At 41.6% G+C, this 24,728-nt stretch overlaps 1 protein-coding gene across 3 annotated transcripts in view; it reads right to left on the reverse strand.

Annotated features, from left to right (window-relative positions):
* daam2 (dishevelled associated activator of morphogenesis 2) overlaps positions 1 to 24,728 on the reverse strand; it is a 97,675-nt gene that overhangs the window by 17,558 nt on the left and 55,389 nt on the right. For 2 of the 3 annotated variants that reach the window (XM_069722307.1, XM_069722308.1), the window contains exons 4-17: positions 24,632 to 24,706; positions 20,576 to 20,670; positions 10,543 to 10,876; positions 9,726 to 9,836; positions 8,804 to 8,907; positions 8,096 to 8,162; positions 7,866 to 7,983; positions 7,528 to 7,666; positions 5,471 to 5,494; positions 4,928 to 4,986; positions 4,613 to 4,797; positions 3,857 to 4,156; positions 2,083 to 2,190; positions 594 to 623 (exon numbers count right to left, since the gene is read on the reverse strand). In XM_069722307.1, the coding sequence (XP_069578408.1) occupies positions 594 to 623; positions 2,083 to 2,190; positions 3,857 to 4,156; positions 4,613 to 4,797; positions 4,928 to 4,986; positions 5,471 to 5,494; positions 7,528 to 7,666; positions 7,866 to 7,983; positions 8,096 to 8,162; positions 8,804 to 8,907; positions 9,726 to 9,836; positions 10,543 to 10,876; positions 20,576 to 20,670; positions 24,632 to 24,706 (1,749 nt within the window). The remainder of the gene's footprint in view (positions 1 to 593; positions 624 to 2,082; positions 2,191 to 3,856; positions 4,157 to 4,612; positions 4,798 to 4,927; positions 4,987 to 5,470; positions 5,495 to 7,527; positions 7,667 to 7,865; positions 7,984 to 8,095; positions 8,163 to 8,803; positions 8,908 to 9,725; positions 9,837 to 10,542; positions 10,877 to 20,575; positions 20,671 to 24,631; positions 24,707 to 24,728) is intronic. The other variant, XM_069722309.1, reaches the window with a different exon arrangement.

The following is a 24,728-nucleotide window of genomic DNA, read 5'->3' on the forward strand; positions in this document are numbered from 1 at the left end:
AACTAGTCCCTTCATCTTCTCTAACAGTTATTAAAGAACGGCGGCATAAATGGGGTCAGGTGTTTGAACTGTTAGACTTTTCACAACTGAGTGGCTGCACTTAAATTCAACACAATGATTAAGAATGGGGATGATAATGAAAAATAAGGCAACAATGGCAAAGACTAATGTGCCATTTGGGTTTTCGGAACCTCCATCAAGGTAAACTGTCTCGTCTACAGTCTACATTTCATATGGTGGTGAAAATAAAGTCTTTAAGTATGGCAAAACACGAGCATTCATTTAAAATCATGTTTCTGACCACCTGATGAATGAATGTAGAAAATCCAAGTCCTTTCAAGTAAGTTTTTTTTTTTTTTTTAAACCTCTGCCTATTTGGCTGGTAAACTCTCTGCTAACATCATCATCTAGCTTTAAAACTAAGATCATACATCTGAAGATTTAACAGAAAAATAGCAGCAACAGAGACAATAACACATTTATTATAAAAGTAACTGTTCTGTATGTCTGGCTGCTGCACTGCCGAAGAGAAGGTGGTAGAGACACGCAGTAGGTAACCATGTGGTCAAAATGCTGGAAGATGTTGAACTCACCTGTTTGAAGGATTGGTTAGTGAGCAGCTCCTGCCCAGACAGTCGGAGAAGTGCAGAGAGACACAAACAAAAAAAATTGAAAAAACATGCAAAGATTAGCATTTCAAGCAGAAAAAAGGTGGTGGCTAGAGCAAAGAACTACAACTACTATGCACACTACAAGCTGAAGCTGGGAAGACCCTCTGTGAGAAAAACAATAATCGCCTACTGTCCAAGTCATCAGGGGCTCATGGAATCTATTTTGGGGGAGGAAATCTGTCTGTGCTGCATAGGTGAAAAAAAAAGAAAAAGTCTTTCCTAGTTTGGTTTCTGTCTTCTTAAATAGGTCATGATTGATATAATGCATTCTTTTGATTGCATCTACATCTGCCTTGACATGGAAAAACAAGACCATGAAAAATGACTGTGGTAACTTATCCTACAGAGGGCAAATGTAAACAAAAGCCCTTTTTAAAAAGGAAAACCAGTGACAAGTACAAAAAAAGCAAGTATGCCATGTACAAACATCGCAATATTGTCCAGTTGAATTGAATCTCACTTTTGCCAAATGGAATTGAGATTTCAAAGCCAGGAAGATCTTGGGGGTTTTATGTGGCTACATCCATAGAGATCTGCATTTAACTACTGGCCTTTGCCAATAAAAACCTGCTCTGTATAAATAAATACCCACAGTAAATCACTGTGAGCTACAACCTCGAATGACCCATTACGCTTCAATAAAAGCTTAAAAAGAAATGTCGTGCTCGTTGCTGTCAGAAGCAAGGCTGTGGAATTCATTATAAAGGAATACGTATGTATTTCCCTTAAAGACTTGAAATTAATTAGAGCATATTAACATTCCACTTAAACCAATTTACAGCGGTGTTATATATCAGTTTGTGCAATTGCGCCCAATATTATCACATGGCAAGTGGTGTACAATTAATCTGTGGCACAGAGATGTAATTGCTATGTACTGTATGGCATTACCACAAAGGCACACATGCTGCAATTATCCTATTAGTTTGTCCCTGGTTCAACGTGATTTAATGAATAGCCTCTTTATTTTAGTACATGAGCGTCAGTAAAAAGTTCCCTGTATCGTGACTCCTCGTGACTTCAATGGTCGAATCGAACTGTTTCCTTCACGTCGCCGTGATTCATGAGCCCGTGAAGACCCAGTCAGTTTCCCCAGTTCCCACACAAATCTGCAGTTACAAGAGCAAAGATTGTGGTCTGTGGCATCTCTACAATAAGGCATTCAGCAGTGCACAGCTGCTCATGTTAGCCTGGAGCGAGACCCCTGGCACCCTCGAGAGTCCTTTTCAAACATCCCACCCCTCAGCCCGTCACGCGCACTTCTCGGCTAATACACACAGTTCAAGAATCAAGACCAAAATCGTACTCCGACTCAAGTCGTTACATTTAGTGCATGCTCGCCAAAACAAACACACATTCACACATTCAACGGCAAGTCGTAGACATGTATCCAGAACCCTGTAACCCAAACCTGCTGTCTCTGATATGCTGAAAACATCTTCTCTATGTCCTTGAGGTCGAGAATCTTGAAAGCTTTCAGGTCGTCGATGTCATTCCAGATGGTGCCATTGATCATATTCTGAAAAGGGGTAGAGGGACATAAAGGGTTAACATTTACACACAGATAGACATTGAAGGTACACCTTCTCTAAGTTTTCTGCCGTGTTTCCATACTTTTTCAAATCAGGGATGAACAGATGTTTTGAATTTGTTGCGCAATAAAATATACTAAAAGACCCCAGGCCCGAAACTGGGCAAGTGCAATGAAGTGCAAAGCGGTGGGTCTTGGACACACACATGTCTCTAAGCGCACATGCTATTTTGATTTAAGGAGGTGCAGCAAGTGCAGTGACTGGCTGAAATTGAATATAGATTAGAGGGTGTGGTGTTTAATGAATACATCCTCGACCAGTGATATTGCTCCGCTGTGCCAATCTCAGTGAAATTTGACAACAACGCCTCAAAGAATGAATGGTCACTTTTCCAGGATGGTGACGGTGTAAGTTCTGCTCTGGTGCCTTTTAGCCCGTATTTCACCAAGTTTGAAAAGCAACTATTATATAACATGTAGTGAATACCTCGGCACTGGACCAGGTTATAAAATGTTCATAAAAATGAGGAACATGTACTGACTTCAGTCTCCAACAATATTCCCCATAAATGCTTTGTAGACAAAGACACTTAAGCAGGAGGACCTGCATAAGACAGATAAAGCATGTGGTATTTCTAAAGACTGAAAAGACTGTATGTCGATTAAGTGTGCAATAGTCACAGCATGTGAATGTCCTCAAACACACAATGTGAGTGAATCTACTCCAAATTTGCTTTTGATGCTGCTTGACAACGTTTACAATGATGTTTCCCGGAAAATCATGTTTAGTCTCTTTTTTTAAAGCTTTAAGTACTTAACAGTGGGATATTCAAGTGCCCCTGAAAGCCTCATTCAGATTCAACTGTGATTAAGGCTGACTGTAACTGTGCTCTCCAACAGCCACTGGCATCAGTGGTTCCAACTTTTGGACCAACGTTGTGGAGCGGTGCTGGTGCCAGCTTTTAGTCACTGGCACCACTTTTCCTTGTCAAAATGCGTGGAACTGGTTCTAAGTTAGGCAACGGCACCATGTAGATGGAAAAAGGGGGTTTTGTTGTCTGGATGTTTCAGAATGGCACAACCTGAACACACAAAACCTCAAATCTGCAGCCAGAGGCAGAAAATGCATTTGCATTTCTACAATGATATGATAATAATAAATTAATAATGAAAATTTGTTTGGTTAAGCATTTTTTTTATGATGGCATTAAGTCAACTATTTTAGCCATAATTCTGCTGTATGTCAAAATGTAGATGGTTACGTGCCATGAAATGTGACAGAACAGTATTTTTTTTAAATTCAGGAATAAAATAGAATTGCTGATTTACTGAACTGAAGGCAAAACATGTTGGTTTCCAAAATACCATCAGCTTTGTACTGCCTCATTTGAATAAACCTCCAACCTGTTTGCACGGCCAAAAAACAGTGCCCCTCTTTCAACTTTCAACAGAATAACCCTGATCATACTATCATGACAAAAAAAAAAAGAATCTGTGGGGCCATAAGGCTATGCCCTCTTAAAGTCCTCTTTATGTTACCTTATTTGGTTCTTTTATTTTTTACATTTTGGACAATTATGTCTATGGTTAGCCGAAAAAAGACAAATAGTTCAGCGTGGTGGAAATCAACAGCAGTACAATAATGTTTGCTCACCTCGCCCAGTTTAGCCCAGTTGAAGGACTTCAGGGGATGAGAAGGCTGAGGGATGGACTTGGAGCGCATGGTGCTCATTGAGTTGAATGAGGAGGGAATAGGAGGGGGGGCTCCAAAAATGGGAGGGGCTCCTGGTGGGGGAGGTGGCGCTCCGGGTGGAGGAGGAGGTGGTGGAGGAGGCGGGCAGCTCGATGGTAGAGGAGGCGGGGGTGGAGGGAAGCCACCCATCATAGGCGGTGGAGGCGGAGCCACAGGGCTACCAGGAAGGGGAGGGGGAGGCAGGAAAGACCCATTCCCCACCTGTTAAAGGACAAATGGAAAGTAAGTTATTATATGTTTTGAATAACATCACATTTCATGTATTTACTGAACACTTTCCGTCCAGAGTGACTTAAACTTGGCATTTAATCTCAAAAGCTGGATGTCATTAAAATCCCTGTAACCTCTTGATGTCAACATTAAAAAAAACGCTATACAACTACAGCGAAACTGCCATTTTGAACTAATTTTCAATAAGAAAGCAAACAAGTATTATCAATACATTCTGTAGCTTTCCTTTCACATTGTTCATTGAGGCGATTGATCTTTAGGTAAACTGTACAAAAGTTTGAAAAAAAAATACATTTAGTAACAATGTCTCTTAAGAATGCAAAAGATAAAACACTTCACCACATGACTACTGAGCAGAATATGACTAACTCGTACAGCGTGTTGCATGTCACATGGTACCCCAGTAATAAAAGCAGCACTGCTCACAGCTATGTCATTGATGCGCGTCGACAGGTCCAGCACTTGCTCCCTGGCCGAGCGCAGCTCCACACCCTCACGCTGTAGCTTGTCCTTCATCTTGTTCAAAGTCTTCATCATGTCATCTTTTTCCTGGGTCTTGGTGTCACACTCCCGCTCTTTTCTCTCCAGTTTAGCTAGCAGCTCTACATGATCTGATTGTGAAACATTAGTGAAAAATTCTAGGTATAATACGTGACGTATAACAAAATGAATACACAGAGAAGAACATAGTGATTTGTAGGCAATTACATTAAATAAACAGATTTGAGAAACGAGCCTTACCTTTCCTGAACTTCTCTGCCTGGTCTCGCCACTGTTTCACCTCATTTTCATTGACCAACCTGTGAAGCAGACAACAAATGAGCACACAAAGCAGACACAAACAGATACATTGAGCAAAGCCTCGCAAAGAAAGCTTGCATATAGGGATCACCTGCATTACAACCAAGTCACGCCACAACATTTTGAGGAGACTGAATCACTGGATTAGACACCCATTGATCCATGACACTAAGTCCCGACTTGTTTTTTGTGAGAGGGACACAAATTCATTACCAGCATTGATTGGGTTGATGCAGTTTGCTCTTTCAAGCCCCATAGTACAACATTAGTGCTCAATAAATCCTGCTGGGCTGCAATTAGAGTTACAGGGAGTTATACAAGTTATAGAAATTTGGATACAAATGTAAGGTCATATAATGTGATAAATGGTTAATGATGAAGTGTGAATGAAAAAAAGGAAGGAGACATAAATATAAATGAAAATATTATCAATGGGAGGTTTTCAGGAATTCATTTAGATGAAGAGAGATTGAAAAGTGAAACCTTGTGCATCGGTTGTAGCCATGGCTAAAGTTGAGAGAATAGACATGTTTCAGTGTCACTTCTCACACAATATAAACAGTTATAAGAAAGCATGAGAGAAGGAACAATTGAACAGGGAATGTTTGAGGTACGATTGCTAATCATGACAAAGTAACTTCCCTGTGATGATGATTCAAACATAAATGCGAGTAATCAACTCACACGAGGAAATCCGCAAGGCAGTTTACAAGCAAATTGGTCATTAATCAGCTTTACGTCTTCAAAGTCCTCAGGTTCATGAACAGAACTGTCTGAACTTGATCAAAAAGTCAGTAATGCTCTGTGGAACCAACTCATTCAAAAAGACGCCATCAGTTTTGTGTTGGGTAGTCAAATAAATACCTTTGAATTGCTGTGGAAAAAAATGTGATTTGCAGAAGAGTCTTAATTTTGGGCAAGGCCCACGTGTGAGTAGTCAGAGCAGTTGCCATGGTGAACGCAAATGATGAATGACTTCGTCTCTCAGTTGTTTTAACAGTTGTTTTACAGTGCCCCTCCCCCTCTGGGCCATCACGGCACGAGCCCTATGTTTTTACCCGTTAACCGTCAGGGCCTCGGTCCCGAAGCCAATATCGTGAGGAAATCTGAGTTTATACACTCTTTTTTCCGAGCATAATTTACTATAAGAGAGTTTCTGGAAACACAATAAAGCCTATTGTACAGTAATGTAAAGTGAGGGGGAAGTTTTGACCACTGTGATGGATCTATGCTGGACAGTAATGACCGTTCCAGCTCAGACGCAGCATCCAAGTTCACTCTCTGTACGCTACTGGAAATAATGACCCTCAAGTGTGCTGATTACAAAAATAATAGGTTGCTGAATTGGTGAACAAAGCCAGAGCTAGCAGAGACCAAGGCTTAAAAGTTAAATGTTTTATAGTGCTTTCACCACTGAGACTACACACATTCATCCCTGATTGTAAACCTAGTTTAAACATACCAAAAATGAAGAGAGTGGAAGAGAAGAAAGATGGTGAAAGAGAAGAATGACAGCATGTCAGAATGAGACACTGAAGTCAGATGGTGGAAGGAACAACACCAAATCTACTGTCTGTACAAATGTCATCCTTTGACACTTGAATACAAGTCAAGATTAGTTTCAAAAGACCATGAAAACTAGCAAATATCAATGACCATTTGGAAAAGAATTTGTCTTCCTTGACCTCTACTTCCGAGTCACAATGCTTGGGTTTTCCTTTATGAAATGATTACTTCTCCCTGTTGTTTCTTGCATGCTGCACCTCAACACGGCTCACTTGGCCGACCAGCTCTCTTAATGCGATTAGGGCAGTTTCCCTTTGATCTCTGGTTTCCGCTCTCATGCCAATTCACGCTTGGAGCGAGGCCTCCTCCAATTCACTCCGAGACCCCCTGCTGCTACCTTCACATCCCTTCACCTTCCTGTGCAATCATGCACCGCTCCTATCACTGGCACAATAGCATGAATATAATAATAATGATAAAAAAAAAAAAACAGCAAGGCCAAGAGTGTTGAAACTGGTCTACTGAAAATGTTTTCCTATACTAAAGCTCAGATGCAAAACTTAAAATATCCAAGAGCTTCTCTGCCATACTTCGATTCTTCTAAGAGCACATGATGCTGATACCAGGCTTTGATCTTAGTTGGAAGTGATGCTGATTGGATGCATTAACCACAAGGCTTTTCCAGAAATTGCATCGTGTTAACAGCTTTGTGAGATAAGGGGAAGCTCTTAAAAAGGCATGGAGGAAGAACTGGAACTACAGTGAGCTTACAGTAACTCTCTGTTGTAATGGTTGGCAGTCAAATGACCGGCCTGGATCATCAATTATAGTACATTTGTTTCTGAAGAGGGTGAACAAAGAGTGCGGCACATAAAGCTTTATTCCTGACGTTTAGATACGTTCATATAAATCCAGCAGAACAGGAAATATACTGTGTAACAGCTGTTACAACAAAGCGTCATCAGTGAGGGTGTATGTGTGTCTGCTTTTGTGTAACCTCTGCTTTGATTGAGAGTAGAGAGATTATCACTTACATACGAATGATGTTCTTAACACTGAAGTTGTCCAGAGGGGCGATGTCCGGGTCCTCCCCCTTCTCGTCCTGTAGGACTAGCTGCTGGAGAATCCTGTCTAAGAGCTGCCAGTGCTGCAGGCTGCCGCCACCACGTTTGTCTGCATGTGGCATCAAAGGCGGATTTAGAAAGGTAATCCCAAAAAACTGGATTGAGTTCAATATTAAAAACTGGCCAAAACAGCCGAGGTCTTTTCTCCTCAGGCACAAGACATGAAAACAGAAGTTCTGTGTGCAGATCTCTGACACTCGGATACAAATTTTTACATGTTGGTAAATTATTGGAAAGTGTCTACTCACAGGGCATCTGCAGGCAGTGTTGGAGGATGGAGAGGAGGTGTGGGTAGGAATCTGTGTGGCACAGTTTCTTCTTGATCATCTCAAACATGGAACCAGCGCTCTTCGTATCTACGTGGGTCTGTTAAGAAAAAAGAGGGGCGATTACGGAGCGTCAAAGCAGTGCATTTTTTAACATTAATCTGACAACAAAACATACGGTTGCCTAATGGTGATGATAATAAATCACTCACCAAATCAAACCTCTTGGCCAACTCTGAGTCATCCTCATTCCTCACCATCTCAAAGAAGTCCAAATGCCTGGAAAGATAGAGCTTTATATTAAAGTATTTACGGCACCTTTATTTGACCATAAAGTTCTGTTTGGGACATTGAGAGCCCAAAAAAAGTAACTTCGTTTAATCACCCCAATAATTATGTGATTTTTCCAGCAACAACAGTTGCTGGAAATTATTTTAAACCGATGTAAAGTTCATGATGTATTATTTTTGTTCCGTCTCTAGATGTAAAACATGGTGCAATGGGTTGTACAAGAATACTGTACTTATTTTTTAAATTTGTGAATGACTTTATGGTAATCAAAAAGAATATACATACACTGAATATGAAGTATATTTGTTTATACATTGCTAATATGAATTACACAACATGGACCATCTCCAGACTTGATGTATTGACAGTACTTTTGCTCATTTCCTCCTTTTTTGTCACATTCATCAAACATTTAAACCCAGTTTGCGTCAAAGACAGGAGCTAACACTTCAGAACTTCTCTGACTACTGGGTTTTAAGAACATCAAATGGAAAGAGTTTACCATATACCGATATAAAAAATGATTGATTCTGTAGTTATTATTATTATTACTCTTTAATAAACATCATTATGGTCTGTGAGAACCTAAACAAAAGGGAGGAAACCAAGAAAGAAGATGGATCGCTCACCTATCCAAAGTGGCGTTTTCATGCTCTCTGAGCTTGTCGATGACCGGCTGAATGCCCAACATCAGGAACTCGTACCTTAGGTGGAGGCGGAACTCCAGGTTGTCCTGAAAATAAATAAGCAAACAATAAGATAGGACATAAATGAGGAGGAGGGGCGGCTGTAGCTCAGCTGGCAGAGCGAGCTGCCCACCAATAGGAAGATTGGCGGTTCGATCCAGTAGTGTGTGTGTGTGAATGGGAAACAGTGTAAAGTGATAAAGTGCTGTACAAGTGCAGACCATTTACCATAAAATCACTATGAATCTAAAAGTGGTAATAATGGGACATCAGATCCCTCAGAATGTAAACATCAAACAACATTTCAGCTCTTGAGCAAGTTTGTAATTAAAACATGTACCAGCATCTATGAAGTTCACTAATTAACAGGTGATATCTTTTTGGTTTAGTGAGTATAAAACTTCAGTTGGTGTTATCTGTCAGACTATTTCTTAAAATGAAACTTGTATCTTTCATGAGTCTCAGCAAGATACTTGGCAACAGGTCAGAGGGAAGATAAAGTCCAGCATATAACCTTCCTTCAACCAGTTAATTTCCCTCTTGGCAAGTATGCTAGGGTAAGCTAAAAGTTGTTCGCAATAGTACAAACATGGTGATTTCAATAATCGTATTTCCCTAAATTTAGACTGTTTAAATACATATAATCTTCTTAACTGCAAGCTACAGTAAATCTTTGGAAACAGTGTCAAAAAACAAATTCAGGTAAAGTATTTTACTTAAACCTGATTGGGTAAACATGCAGTAAAAGCATACATTTCCCACGGCCCCATATTTCCGTTACTTCTGCCCCAAACAGTGAAACTAAATACAACTAAGTTGGTCTCCATTTGTAGAGAGTGTGCTTAAAAAGTCAGTGCATGCAGACCTCCCCAGCTCCAGCATTGAGCACGGCGTTGATGAACGACATGATGGCAGTCTTTAGGTTGACCTCATCTCTGTAGCGGCCTGTGCTTTTATCCAGCTCATTCAGCAGCGTCTGGATGGTCAGGACAGATAGGAGAGTTAGTCAGCAAGTGTGTTTGATACACACATATGTATGTCAGTGCAAAAATCATAATATATGAACAGGATCAGACATAAAAGAAACGTTTAATTTATGAAACCCGAGTTGTTCTACAGCAACAATGAAGGGAGTCAGGTAACACGGGGTCACCGCTCTCGGTTCTCACTCCCTTCGTGGCCTCGTAAACGGACCCTTGACATTCTCTAGCTGCTTAATCATACCAGCTTAAAAAGGCCTCATAAGTTCTGCAATCGGTCAGCTCCTGTTGTGTTAGCCTAGCCTGAGGTGGCATGATTTATCACATACCCCGGGGGATGTGTGAGGTGTGGCTTGTTGACTCAGTCCTGCGAGTTACTAAAGCACGAAACATACCGTGACCTGCATAACTCTCGACGGCCTCATCGGCCCTTTAATACGGCCGGAGTGTTGACCTAACCTGAGGCCAACCGTCTGAGGCACTGCGGCAAAAGTCTCCAACTTATCAAAATTATCACAGCTTGGTTTATTTGAGTGTTACCCTGACATATTTGGTCTGCCTTTAGCCATAATCTCTGTCTGCTTATGTCTACAGCAAAGGCTCCTTAAACATGTATGTACCATGTGATTTGACAATTCAAGGAACATGACAACTGCTTTATCCTTACATATTTCTATAAAAGTTCACTTCAGTTATCCTCACCTGGAAGCGAGTCCTCTCAGCAGCATATTTCTGGTAGTGTGCCATGGCTTGCAGCACCTTCTTATGTCCGTCAGGCACCAGGCACACCGCCCCAAGAATCTCCAGCACCGCCACCTTGGTCTTGATGTTCTCCGTCCGCAGGCTCTGGGAGATGGTGTTGATGCTCTGCGGGTGGGCCAGGACGTGTGCGCGGCCCTGCGAGTTGTTCATCAGAGCCTTGATGCAGCCGATGACGGAGGTTTGGACGCGGCTCTCTGACGTTTCGTAGTCCATGCTGCGCAGGAAGTTGAGGAGGCAGGTGAGTCCGTCCAGCTCGATGAAGCGTGTGACGAACCTGTTGGGAGGAAAGAATTGATCAAAAACACAGAATAAAGATTCGGAAAAAAATAAATAAAGGGACGCAGCTTAAAGGGATGTTAAAGTCAATGAATGTCAAAAAAGAGAAGGAAAAAAAATTACCCTTCTCAGGGAATGTGTGTACACAATTGAATGAACATTTTAGATACAGTTGTATATCAGTCTGGACCAAAGTGGTGGACTGACAAAAGAAAAAAAATGCCATTAAATATTCCAGAGAGTTTATTTCAGTATGACAAATAAGCAACTCTACATGGCATGATAACCATCAATTTCCATACAATATTATATCGTGATACTGGCATAGGCTTCTGCTGAAACACTATTCGAGAGCCAAAGGTGACATTTTCTATTCATTTGTTCTTTTCAACCAACAATCCAAAACCGAAAGCGGTACATTCACAATCTGAAACATGTAAAAGCAGTCTTGTCTTGGCATTTGAGAGGCTTCAACCAGTAAGTGTACAATCAACTTCAATTTTCTGTTTGATTTCTATACATAATTCGGTGCTGCGGGGATTTGTTATTATGATTCCATAAAGCTGTGGATTCACAAATATTTTAAGATGAATGGTGAGAAAGACGCAGAATGTGTCACATTTGCCACACCCCCAAATCTTCTTATTAGACCTTCTCTGCCCGGGCACGCCATCACCCAAAACGATCGTCAAAATGCCACCAAACAAAGGCTGCTTCTTAAGACATAAAAATTGTAAATATCCCCACTTCAAGTTCAGCCTCATCAGACAAACTAATTACAAAGCAGAGAGTCATTAACCTCTCTTGGAGAGAAGCAGACTTTTTGAGTGACAGGCAGGACATGTAAACATTGAATTGTCGCATCCAGCGAGCACAGTGTGGGCTGTGTTGTAAATGACTTCCCCACTCACAAAGATTCCTGATAGGCCTCATAAATGATTTCAAACAAACGAGGGCTTGTAAGAAGGAGAGGAAGAGGCAGAGGAGAGAGGACACAAAGACAAGCAGAGGAAGAGAAAAGAAGGATGGAGTCAGAAAGTGAAAGGGACAAACAGGGAGAAGGGAGAGAGTCTGACAAAAAAGGGGCTGCGAGCTGAGATTTATTGCTGCTCATTGTAACAGATACTTTGTTTTGACAGCGTTGGAAGTATGTAGTCCAAGTTCCATCCCCCTCCTACTGCTGTCTTGGCTTGAAAAACGTGGAAAAAACACAATGCAATTTTTTTTTTTTTTTAAATCATCTAAACATTATCCTGTACATGGAAGCCAAGGCTCTTCCTCTGCTTATACACAATCAATCCCAGATTTACAGCAGATGCCCACATGAGCACTCACATCCATGAACACACAAACTTCACCTGGCACGACCAGTAAACCTCTCGGAGACGTATAATCCTCTGATCTTCAGCAGTGCCTGAATGAGCTCAAGAAGATCAAAATACATGTATGCATATATTTAACCGTTCTCGACAATGCACTGAAACTGCACACACGACCTTTCGGCAGACAAAGCGCTTCTTGTTTGAGCACAGACACTGCTGTCTCCGTCTCAACTCGGTGCCAAGGTGACGAGAAATAAATCCAGGACATTACATATGACTTGATTCAAATGTTAAACAGACACTGGGACTGGAGAGAGGAAAGAATTAAAGTCAAAAGTTAACACATTTCATGTCAGTGACAATTCTTTGGCCTGCAGAGAAGGCAGCAACAGCCTGTCTGTTGAGAGGCCACCTCGGAGAACGAGGTTTCATACTGGAGGAGAAATTATGCTGAACATCCTTGTGATTAATGTATGGAAAGCAGAGTGACAGATGTTGTTCTTGGAGTCGGCGTTCAAAAGGGCGGATGGGATTCAAGGCTTCGCTCGCTGCCCGCCTCGCTTCACTCTGCTGGTTTGCCGACAGTTTGCCAGAAAAACTGACACACACACACACACACACACACACACACACACACACACACACACACACACACACACACACACACACACACACACACACACACACACACACACACACAGCTGATGTACCATAACCCCATTCACAAGCATGTGCTTATACGGTAGAAGTGGAAAGATAGATGCATGCTAAAAATCCACAGAAACATATATGGCATGGTACACTGGTGATAAAAGGCCCAATGACATTCAACTACCTACGGCTTTTGTCTACCGAAGCGTTTTCTTTCCTGAGTACAGCAGACTTTTTCCAATTGTTTTAATCAACGGCAGCAGCTTGACGAGATGCTGATCGTTTATCCTAACCATAGTTTTTGCTTATTATCTGTTGTCTCCATTCAGTTCCCTCGCTCGCGTAGTTTCTGTTCTTTCTTTTGCAGATGTCCCGGCCGTGGAGCTGCACGTCTCTGCTCTGTGATTGTCGGCCTCCACCAACAGTTCATGTCTTGGATCTCTATGCTGTCCTTTTTCTCTCTCTGCTCTCCCCTCACCCCAACCGGTCGAGGCAGATGCTCCGTCCACCTCTGAGCCTGGTTTTGTCGGAGGTTTCTTCCTGTTAAGAGGGAGTTTTTCCTTCCCTCTGTTGGAGGTTTTTCTCCCTTAAAGAGGAGGGTTTTTTTTCCCCCTCCTAGCTTATGTGGAAATTGTTGAATTGTTGGGTTTCTCTGTATATTGCTGTTCTAAGTAATAAGTTCTGCTTTAAGGACTTTAATGTGTTAAGTGCCATGAAATAACCTGTGTTGTGATTTGGCGCTATATAAAGAAAATTAAATTGAATTGAATTGAAACAGTAATACAAGCCGAGTTCCCAGACTGTTCAGCCGATTGGCGTGCAGCACTTCCTGTTTTTATTTATTTTTATTTTCTTTTTTCTTTTTTTTGTTGGAACGACTGCTGCATATTTTAAAACCCGCTAGGGTTCAAGACAGTGAGAGACAACTGCTATGCATGATATGAGCGCAGGCAGTGCTGCTGAACAATACTGAAGTTGAGCCAAATACACCCCCCACACACACACACACACACACACACACACAGACTGAGATCTTCAGACAGACAAACGAAGAAGTGAGGAATATAACTTGGAATGGGATGAGACTAAACAAAAGTGGCAGTAGAGCACTGTTAGTGTTAAGTCATGGCTGCAGCTGCAGACTACATTTTACAGAAAACCTTGGCATATTCACTTTTTTTTTTTTTTTTTTTTTTTACATTCCTAAATAATTGCTGATGTTGCGAGTTAGCCATTTAAAAAAAAAAAAAAAAAAAGAACCAAAAAACATCGAGGGTCATGTAATTTCCATTGATCTAAAAAGCGGAAAACCCCTCAACCAGAGGCAGACAATATTCTAAATAAGCAGGACGGTGTGGAAAACTAATCCAGATGCTCAAATTGAAATTTAGGATTTCCATCCAACCAAATGAAATTTTTCAGTGTTTTAGCTGCACAGTAAAAACATTCTGCCTTTCTGAACTGGTGGTGACCCCGGCGTGGCAGACAGTCGAGAGTTCACTCGTGCCTCAAAGCCTAGCCACACAAACTTATCAAAGGCCAATGCTTCCACACACACGCACAAGCGATCATGTGGTCTCTGCATCTCTTCTGCCATTCCTTTAAACACCACATTCGCACACTTACCATCTCCTCCAAAACACCTTGAAATAGCCAACACATTCACATCGCCAAATGGAAACAGCCTTGTCACCTACATCCAGGCACAGGGACACCCACATCTTCTATAAAAGGGTCAGAAAGTGAATGACGATTAAAGCTCGCTGACCGAAGTGTCTGCAGGGTTTGGAAGAGAAGTCATATAATATCAACACGGCTCTCACTCAAATAAATTTGACTTGATATGAGGCTTAACGTACCTCTCTGGTAAAATAAAGACTGAACTAAAAACCAAACGCATAAAACTGACACACACACACACACACACACACACACACACACACACACACACACACACACACACACACACACACACACACACACACACACACACACACACACACACACACACACACACACACACACTGATTACAATGAAGTGCCTGGCCAAGGCTCACATCTGTAATACGTATGTGTGTAGTATATCCTGGCATGGACAGAGTGATTCTTATGGACTTGGTTTATTAGTAAATCCACAGGGTGCACTCCAAATGTGTGTGTGTGTGTGTGTGTGTGTGTGTGTGTGTGTGTGTGTGTGTGTGTGTGTGTGTGTGTGTGTGTGTGTGTGTGTGTGTGTGTGTGTGTGTGTGTGTGTGTGTGTGTGTGTGTGTCACTTGAGCTGCTTCCACACATCCACTGCAACCCTGAATTTATCGAGACATTACCGGGAGGCTTTACAGGAAGACACGCATGTCCAAATCAGATGGACCGGACATTAACTGGACTTTACCCGGCCAGCTTATTAGTACAAAGACCGAGCAATGTCTGGATGAGGCCATGTGTGAATAGAGCAGGGCATCGTCTAAACAGTGGGTGCGTTGATGACATTTCAATCATTCACTCCTGCACGCTCTACCCAGGATCCTGTACTATTGTTAGACAAAGGTACACAGTATTTTTTCTGATCAAAACCCGGTGCCTAAATTACCCACAATGCATGTCTTTTACAGACACTTTGGTCACGGGCTCTGATGAGTAATGGTTTCCTTTAGTCTCTTGCGTGCAGCATAAATGAGGAGCAGTCTGTACAGATTTAGTGCGCACACTTCTTTTTCTCTTCATCCCGACTAACACGGACTCAAGTGGCATCACTTGATCAGACTTCACACAGCTCCATATAGAGACAAACGGCTTTTTACCATCATGTTACCCTGTGATTTGCATGTGTGCGTGTCTCTTTAAGAGGGACCAAAGACGATGTATGTAATTACATACAAAAAAAACAACATCATGGGGATTAAAGTAACCCCTGTGTCACCTTTTTCTACTCTCCATCTTTTTATTTGCCATGACAACACAAACCTCCCTCCTTCTTTAAACCTGCCTTTATCACCCACCTGGCCCTCATTTCTTCCCATTCCCACCTTACCTGATAAGTACCAAGGGGAGAGAAATGTCCACTGAGGGCGAAACAAACACATCACTCCATCCGAGCCTCTTTAAAGGTGTGAGACTCTATTCCCCCTCTAATGTATTTAGTTACATGTAAAAACAGATGTAAAATTCACTCTCTGTTAAGCGGAACTTATGAGAGATCTGGCAACAAAATGTTTTGAAGGATAATATTTGCATGTGTCGGTAGCGAATCATCCAAAGAGCTATTGACACAGGAGCAGGGGGAACGACTCAAGTCAATATTCTTGCTGGAAGAGATATGCAGAAACCATGTCCAAAAGAGCTGTCTGGGGAAGCATTGCGATGCTCTACTGACATGAGCCTGGGAGTACAGTGCAATCTGGGCCAGGACGGCCTCAGTGACCTCCAGGAAAGCTTTGTTTCCTGTCCTCCTGCAGTTATTTAGCAACGGAAATGACAAGTGATCGAGAGGCGGCACGTCTTCGATGCAAGAATGACACAGACGTGGCGCTCAACACAAACATAGAAATCAGTGCAGATGTGCGGGTGACTTAATAGGTCACAGTGCTTATGTAAGTACACTTAACCTGCATAGTTAAAATACCACAAGAGAGTATTCAAATACTTTCATTTGGTTTCATGGCTGCAGCAGTTTGTGTTTGCCTGTCGGCCCTCACATGCCCACTGGAGTTGATATTCAGCTTTATGTGAGTAAATACAACCTCAGCATGAAGGCTCAGGCTCCATTTGACAGCTGGTAAACAAAACAATAACTGTTGTCATAGAAAATTAGATTAGCCTCCTTTTTACAGCTGTTTAGAATTAACCACATTTTGTATTTGAAATAAGACATCTGGGCCATTAAATTAGCTTACCAATTATGACTATTAAAACCAATTTCTGGTAAATGGTAAATTAGGTACAGCATCCCTCACAGCAAGGATACGGCCGCCTGCGGCCTGATCTCACATAGAGGCACTGTTCGATACAGACTAGTTGTTCTGTAATGGTGTGCTGTGGTTTTATGTTCGTTGTTGTTGTCATCCTGCCGACTTCAGTTTCATGATTTCCACAATGCATTTGACATTTTATAAGACACCAGGGTGGAATTGGCGGAACACGATATGACAAAGAATTATGACTTAAGAAAGCAGAAACACAATTTGCGCAACTGTTGTTGAACAGGCAGACCAATGGAACTTGTTTTCCAATGTTCTACTGCAAGTGCACTGGAAATCCAATAAAACTTCATTTTAAAATGTTTCCAGTCAGGATAGGTGTAATAAAATACAGTAAATGTGTCACATTAGAAAATAATGATGATGAGATGTGTGAGCTTGGATTTTTCTAGTACATAAGATGATTAGGGAAAACGCATTACTTACATCTTCATCCCTAAAATCCTATAAAAATGAAACAATCTGCGAACAACAAAGTGATTATAACTGATGACTACAATGTTTCCATACAATAACTCGTGATGATGAACACTAACAGACTTTCAACTACACTTATGAGTTTACAACTGGCAGAAATGTGCACATTGTGAGGTTGCAATGAGGTTGAGGTGATAGAGGACATGCACACTTTAAAAATAACTTTGCAGTCTGTGTTCATGTCACATTCCATATCCACATTTGTACCATAGTACAGAACACATGGCAGAAACATGTCACCATGTCACTTCAGTAATCAGCCTGTGAGTGACAGTGACGCAACCGGTGGCCTGCTGACAACATGCTCTTCTTCTGTGCTCAGCCTGGCACCCTGCATGGCCACCATGTGTTTGGGTCCTGTGGCCCTGCAGAGCGAGCTGAGGGCAACAAGGGCGCCTCTTCACAACCAGGCCCCAGCTGCCGCTCTAACACGCCAGAGGGAAGGAGGGAAAGGAGGCTCTTTCAGGCAGTCATCCAAAGGCAGTCATGAATCAAGGCTGAATACGGGCAAACACCACCATGTCTCCCAAGATGCGGCCGTAAACACAGGAACACAGAAAGAGACACAGAAATAACACATAAAGTAGGTGAGGTGTAGATTTCTCCCTTACAGCTTAGCACAAAGCCATCTTTCTGTTTCAGCCAACCATTTATCACAAAGGTGACACTTGACATGTTATTAACACGCTACCCAGGCTTTCCCTGAACACCCACATTCAATGGGACACACCTGCTACCCACATCACTGTTACAGTACTTAAAAACACCTGCGCGTTATTGAGCTATAACTCCCTCTGTGAACAGCATGGGTGCAGGTGCATTACTGAATGCTGTCGATTAAGTCATTAAAATGACCTTCGATGATGTAAATTACACCTGAATATAATTCAAGCGGTGAATGGGAGCGAGAGAAAGACTGACAGACTAAAAAAACAACAACTGTAATTATCAACAAAATACTGATCTAGAAGGAATGTGAGATGGTACCAGGGTAGCTATTCTCCCTTCCAAATGCTGTCAAAATCCAGCACACAATTATTTCATCCTGTACTGTATTTACATTTTGAACTGTCCAAACTACGCAATTCAGTTCAAGTTCAAGTTGCTGCTCGCAGCAGATCATTGCAGTCAAAATACGACCTCCTCTAAACCTTCAACATTCTTGCAAGATTCACGAGACACTAAAATTAGATTTACTAACGAGCAACGTGCAAAAACACCTGCCACCTCAAATTAAGGAAAGCAGTCCTGCTGTCAAAGTATTCCTGAATTATATATCTTTAACGAGTGTAGTTTCCCTCTGAATTTTCAGCAGTCTGTGCCTTCCCTGAGGTTACCAATAAAAGAAAATTGTGACAAGCGCTATGATATGCTGTTTCAGTTGTCTTTGGGTTGTACCTACATACATTTATGGCAACAATTACATAAAGTGCATGTAGCTGACTGCCCTGTCTGGCATAGTCAGTAGTCATAGATCACTTGCATTACATTTAAAGTCTAAATAAGTTAAAGGGGAGGTGGAAGGGGGGGGGGGGGCAATCCCCATATTGTAAAGTACAGGACATGCTATTGCAGGATGGCAGCCTTTGTTGTATGTTATCCCCCTCACTTTTTTACTAATGTTTAAACAAAGGGATTCATTATTTACTCTATTGCTTTTAAACTTCTCTCGAGAACATTATTCTGAAAATCCAACAAGTAAATGACTTATTATGGTGTTTAGGAACATTTTAGTCAAAATTGTGTGGTTTGGATCATGGAAGGAAAACAAAAATGAACACTGACCAAAATCGAATCCACTAATATGGACCATTTTGATCACTCAGCAGTGCATAAAAGTAAAATATTTTTTTTCTTGGTTTATATGGACCTTTTCAAACATCAGAAGAACCGATAAATCCAGGTCAATGCCAAAATTCTGAAAGTGGGATTGTTGTTTGTCCATGGTACCATCGGTACCGTAGATGCTGTATGTAACTACAGATATTGGACAATTCACAACAACTTGTGGAATGGTGACAGGAAGTGCAGGTGCAGCCGCATCGACTTGTTAAAAAAAACAAAAAAAACACCACAAGAGTATGCTGCTGTAGCGAAAAAAAATTCCCCTCGGGGATTAATAAAGTAACTACCTAACCTAACCTAACCTAAGAGTCACGAATGAAGACATTCAGCATTTAAGTCAGATAATCAGGGACAGGTAGTAGACAATCATCCACAAGTATGCAAATGTTGTCTCAGAGCATTTGGAACAATAACAGGAGACACCTCTAACTTAACTTATGTAAGCAGCTTAAAGACATCCAGATCGGTACAGAGAATTCAAGGTGAAAGAGTTTCAGTTGTTAACTTTATATTCCCAACATGTTGTTGAAATCTAAATGCAAATTGCAACAGCTGCATCTCTAAGCACTGTTAGCAAAGGCTTCATGTACATTGTACACAAAGGTAAATCAGAATTTGATTAGTTGATTTTACTTAAGCATTGAATTTGTTATTGGCCACTGTGGAATTTCAGTTGTAGAAGTTCCGACTACTACTTTCTGGTATCGTGACATCCCTAATGAAAATGCATATTAAAGCTAGAAGGCCAGAAGCAGCAACCTTTCTAATGATTTCCTTTCCTTTCTGTAGACCCTTGAAATTGCTCTTTATCAGCCTCGTTCTTTGTTGTACTGCTTTAGACACCCACACATGCGCAGACGGAGCAAACACAACCACAACCCCCCCTCCCACACACACACACACACACACAACCCAGACGTGACCCAGACATCAAACCTGTCTTGCGTTTTTGTCACTCTGCGCATTAGGTCAGTCACTTTATAGCTCCCCTTGAGAAAACTCAACACCCCCCACTTTGGTCCAGACCACTGCATCATATAACTGGCACGGGCTAATGGACAGCACCAAAGGAGCTGCTGACGGGGAGAGGGAGGTGGGTTTGTGTTAGTGGGCTGTCCAATGTCTTTGAGTGTTTCTGTGTGGTGATGACTGAGGCTTAACAGCTGCTGATGGCCACGTCGGTGGAAGAGAACAAAAAATGTAGAACTAAAAATATCTTCAATCGGTAGGGTTTCAGTTAGAGGTAGGACCCAACATCATGTGAAGACACAGACTTTATAATCATCGCTCCTGCAGTATGTTATAGTATTACCTGTAATTAGTGTGTGTGCTATTACCTCAACAAACCAAATGCACGATTTGCAAGAGGGACGTGCGATGCAGGGCTCTGTGCTGTCTGCAGCAGAGGGAAATGTCAGATTCACTCACCTCATTGGCTGAGTCCGAAGCGCTGTCTTCAGATCTTCCACCACCTTGTTCCTCATTTCCATTTCCTCCTCATCAAAGGCAAACAAGGTCTGCATCTGAAAAGATTGTGAGAAATGTAGACAGAGCTTATTGGAAAAAAAAAACGGTGAAATATGGCTTTACAATCTGTAACAGCTGCTGGTATTATTTGTTATTTTTCACTTTTAATTAAGAGCTTCTCATTGTTTCTACTTGGTCAACTCAACACGGGAATTTTAATCTTAATTTGGCAGCAATATGACACCAGCAGCACATTCCCCCCTCTTTACAAGAGTGTTTGTTTCAATTAGTCCTGGCAGCACTCATAATCAGAGCCTCATTAGTAGGTTAATGGCTGAGGCACCACAAATCAAACAGATTGTATATTTTCCCTCTTTCAGTGTCATTTTCTTTTAAGAGAACTGTTTGAAGCTATACAACATGTCAAAGTAAGTCATGCAGACAATTAGCTCTAATCAAGCTCACAAAGGGAGCAAATCTTAAAACATGTAAACGAGTGGTAGTGTTAATGCATTTCTGCGTCACATAAAGGCTTTTGCCAGCAACATCAAAGAGCTGCTGTGCTCCCGTTTGCGAGGGCCACAGGGCTTCTGTTTAGCCTCTCCAAGCATTTTTTTCCATGGAAGCTCACTGCCAAGCACTAAAGTTCAAACCGTGTATGTTTCAGCAATGGAGTAAGCTTGTGACAGTGCTGCCCATTCATATGCCTGAAAAACATAACATATTTGTGCAAATGCGATCCTCTTTTCCAAACCTTTAAAAAAGGGCATCCAGGTTAAAGTTGGGGGGAAAACCTTTCCTAGAACAAATCAGAACTTTGAGGAGCAACAGCACCTCGAACATAACGAACATCACATAACGAACTGATGCATGACCCCATGTTTGACTACCCAACAACAGCTCCGGTCTGTCCAGTGTGTGACAGTGTTTAATCTAGAAACAGTGCAGTCAAAACAACCATCGTGTCAGCTTAGCCTCAAGTCCAGATGCTTCAGGAACACGTGCCAAGAAGTAAAGGCTCTGGCTCCTGCAGCTCTAAACGAATACGCTCATAGTCAATGGGAAGTTGGACGCAACGAGTTTTAGGGAGAGTGAATGATTCAGTGGTGCTGCGAGCCAGTTCACCGTGTCAATAAGTCTAGCCAAACGGCTCCTTCCTACATCTGCTATTCGTAAGCTCTTTCGTACCTGTGGCCAACACGCACATAAGGATACCATTATATCCAGTTGGTAAACCAGCCGACGTTACTTCCCTAAATCTTTATTATGGGAAGTGCCCCCCAGAGCCAGTGCTCTGCCTTCCAGGTAGTCATCAGCGCATTGTTAACCGTGCGATGAGAGCTGCTCATCAAAATCTTAATTTGAACCATGTGGATAACTGATGCAAGAGGAAAAAACAATTAGTTCAATATAAAAGAGGAAATATAATTTTTTATTAAAATAGTAATGTAAATTAGATAGAAGCACGAAACTTAAGAAACCTTCCTTCCACTTATTTTTAACATGAAACTAGGGAATAAAGCCTAATTGCTTTTACACTGTTAGTGTATATTTTGAAAGTGTTTTGTTATGTTAAGCAAGAGCAATAGCATTTAAAAAACCAGAAGGAAAAGTTTTTACAAGTTATGATAGCTATGATGACTTTTTTTTTTTTACACCAAAAATACAAAAGCATTGTACTTTACAGACATTTTACCTATAAATGCTGATGAAAGTAGAAAAAAATACATTTTACTAATCTAAACTACTGAATGGCTTCAAAGCTGAACAGTTTCTGATGCCGACGTTATGAAAAGCTGAAAATGTTTTCCTTCCCTAATAAATGTAATTTTAAATACAATAAACCATTGGCTTTACTAACCAAGCTGCTAAAAGTAAAATGAAAACCTATTTAAAACACATAACACTTTAAGCGTTTGGAGACAGATTATAATCCGCATTTTGTGGTTATGAAGCTACAAATATGTAATAGCTCAGTTCTGGGTGATTCTTCTCACTGACAAAGTAAAAAGCTTTTCCCTTCACCTCTGCAGCTTTTTTCTCTTTTTTTCTATCTGCAGAAAAACTCATCCAAGTGGGAGCTCTGAAGCTCCTCGCACTGGCTTGGACACAGCAGGGCAACAGAAACTCTGTCAGGAGTTACGGGGACGTCTGAATTATCGCTCTGTGGCCAATGAACAACCTCGAGGCTCTGACATAATTTTATGAATGAACATCAAGATGCTGTTTGCACGGTAATCTCTCCGGGCGGCAAGGCGAGAATGAGATCATCCAATAACTCAGCTACTGTGGAAGGGCTGTCCCCGGTGAACTGGCCTGGGAGCCAAGACATGAAGTCATGGACAGAGTACAGCACCTCCAAATTTTAAAATGCTCTCTGGTGAAGATGCGGTCTGGAGCACTGTGGTGGAGCACATGGAAGACTGATAGTGGGGATGTAAAAGACAGTTCGGTGAGGGGAGGAGTGATGGTGAATAATGGAGCCTAAAGTTGGGCTTGAACAAGGGACTGCTTGTGGAAAAAGGGGAACGGAGACTGCAGAAAAAAGTGTTATACAGTCATACAATTCGAATCTTCTTTAGGGCAAACAAAAGCACCTCTGCCGATGGCAAAACAGAATTTTAGTCGCTTGCTTGAAATTGTGTGACACATTTGCTTGAAACAATTTTTCCTCCATTATTCGTGCAATTATTTATACTGACACTTTGTAGAAAAAGTCTGGAACGAGTGAAAAACTTTGAGAAGAAAGTGGAAATATCTGACACTGGCACTGGTTTTAAGAAATGTCAACATTTCAAAACTTTACATACTATACAGTAGACTATGTTCGAATGATTTGAAAAGACTGAATGTGTTTTGCAGGATAAACAGTCAGAAAAGTAAAAGGCAGTCTGAAACATAACTCTGACAGCACGTCTGACTCCTAATAGCACAGAGGCACCGCTACAGCCCTGCTGGATTTTAAATTCTTGGCAACTCACAAATCAGCACATTCTCCTTGCTACACTTAAAACACTGTTTGTGTGAGTGTGTGTGTGTGTGTGCTGTTGAAGCCTTTAAGAGACCGACAGTAAAACTGTTTCTCCAGACTTCAACTCAAAGCTTAGGGGTACCGGTGCGCCACTCAGAAAGAGCTTATTCTCGTCCCGAGTGGAGCTGGTAAACAACAGCTGCAGAAATAGCAACCTTCAACATAAGTCGTTGGTACATCCATATTTGCCAGGAAAACAAACAACTAAGCAATAAACAGATATTACCATGCCATTACTTTTTGCTTCTATGTTTATAGTGGTCTGAGTAAGTTATGGCTGAACGGTTTATCTGATCTGTGTCCTGAAAAGACTTGTACATGTATTAAATGTGGGGCCGTCCAGCAAGATGGGGGAAAAAAACAAACATGTGTTGGAATAGTGAGAATTGCTTGCTAGTCTCTAAACGTACATGTCATCTTTTCAGAGACACTCTAAAAAATACCATGTTTTATGTCCTCTAAACATTTGGGAGCTAAGTTGCCGTCCACACAAGGACTCAGGGTCAGAGGTCATTCGGCACAAGCCTGTCAGTGACCGAGTGTATCAAACAATACAACATCACTTAACAGCACTTACGTCTAAAGCAACACTAAGATAAATCATCGTGTTGTTTTCATTGGCAGTCATGCTGGATAGTAATAATGAATATTGTCATCCTGGCTTCGCGCCGTGTTTCTGTCATTCCCACTGACTGAACTGCTGAGTGTCTAAATGGCCTGTTTGTCATCACAGTGTGTGTGAATGGTGGGGTCAAAGCGAAGGAATGTGGTCATGTGAATATAACAAGCAGTCAGCAGGGAGACGATAAAGAGCAAGCTATGAGGGACATCTGAGAAAGTGACTGAGTGAACAGTGACCTCTGAGGGGCAGCAGTCAGATGCTTGGATTTAGAGGACTTTACTATCATCGTTCTTAAAGTTGAAAAAAAATACATATATATTTTGACAGATTTGAGTAGAGAGAGGAGAGAAGGAGTTTCACTTACAGCCGCCATGGAGTTAATGCGGTCAATGTAGTAGTCGGGCCAGCTGGTGGCCAGCTTGTTGGGGTCCTCTTGCTCCTGCACATTGAAACAAAGAGAG

Source organism: Brachyistius frenatus, unplaced genomic scaffold (genome assembly GCF_029030835.1).
Source record: "Brachyistius frenatus isolate BFR_SWC_R1_liver_20210118 unplaced genomic scaffold, ASM2903083v1 Contig_285, whole genome shotgun sequence".
In the NCBI taxonomy this organism is placed as follows: Eukaryota; Metazoa; Chordata; class Actinopteri; family Embiotocidae; genus Brachyistius; species Brachyistius frenatus.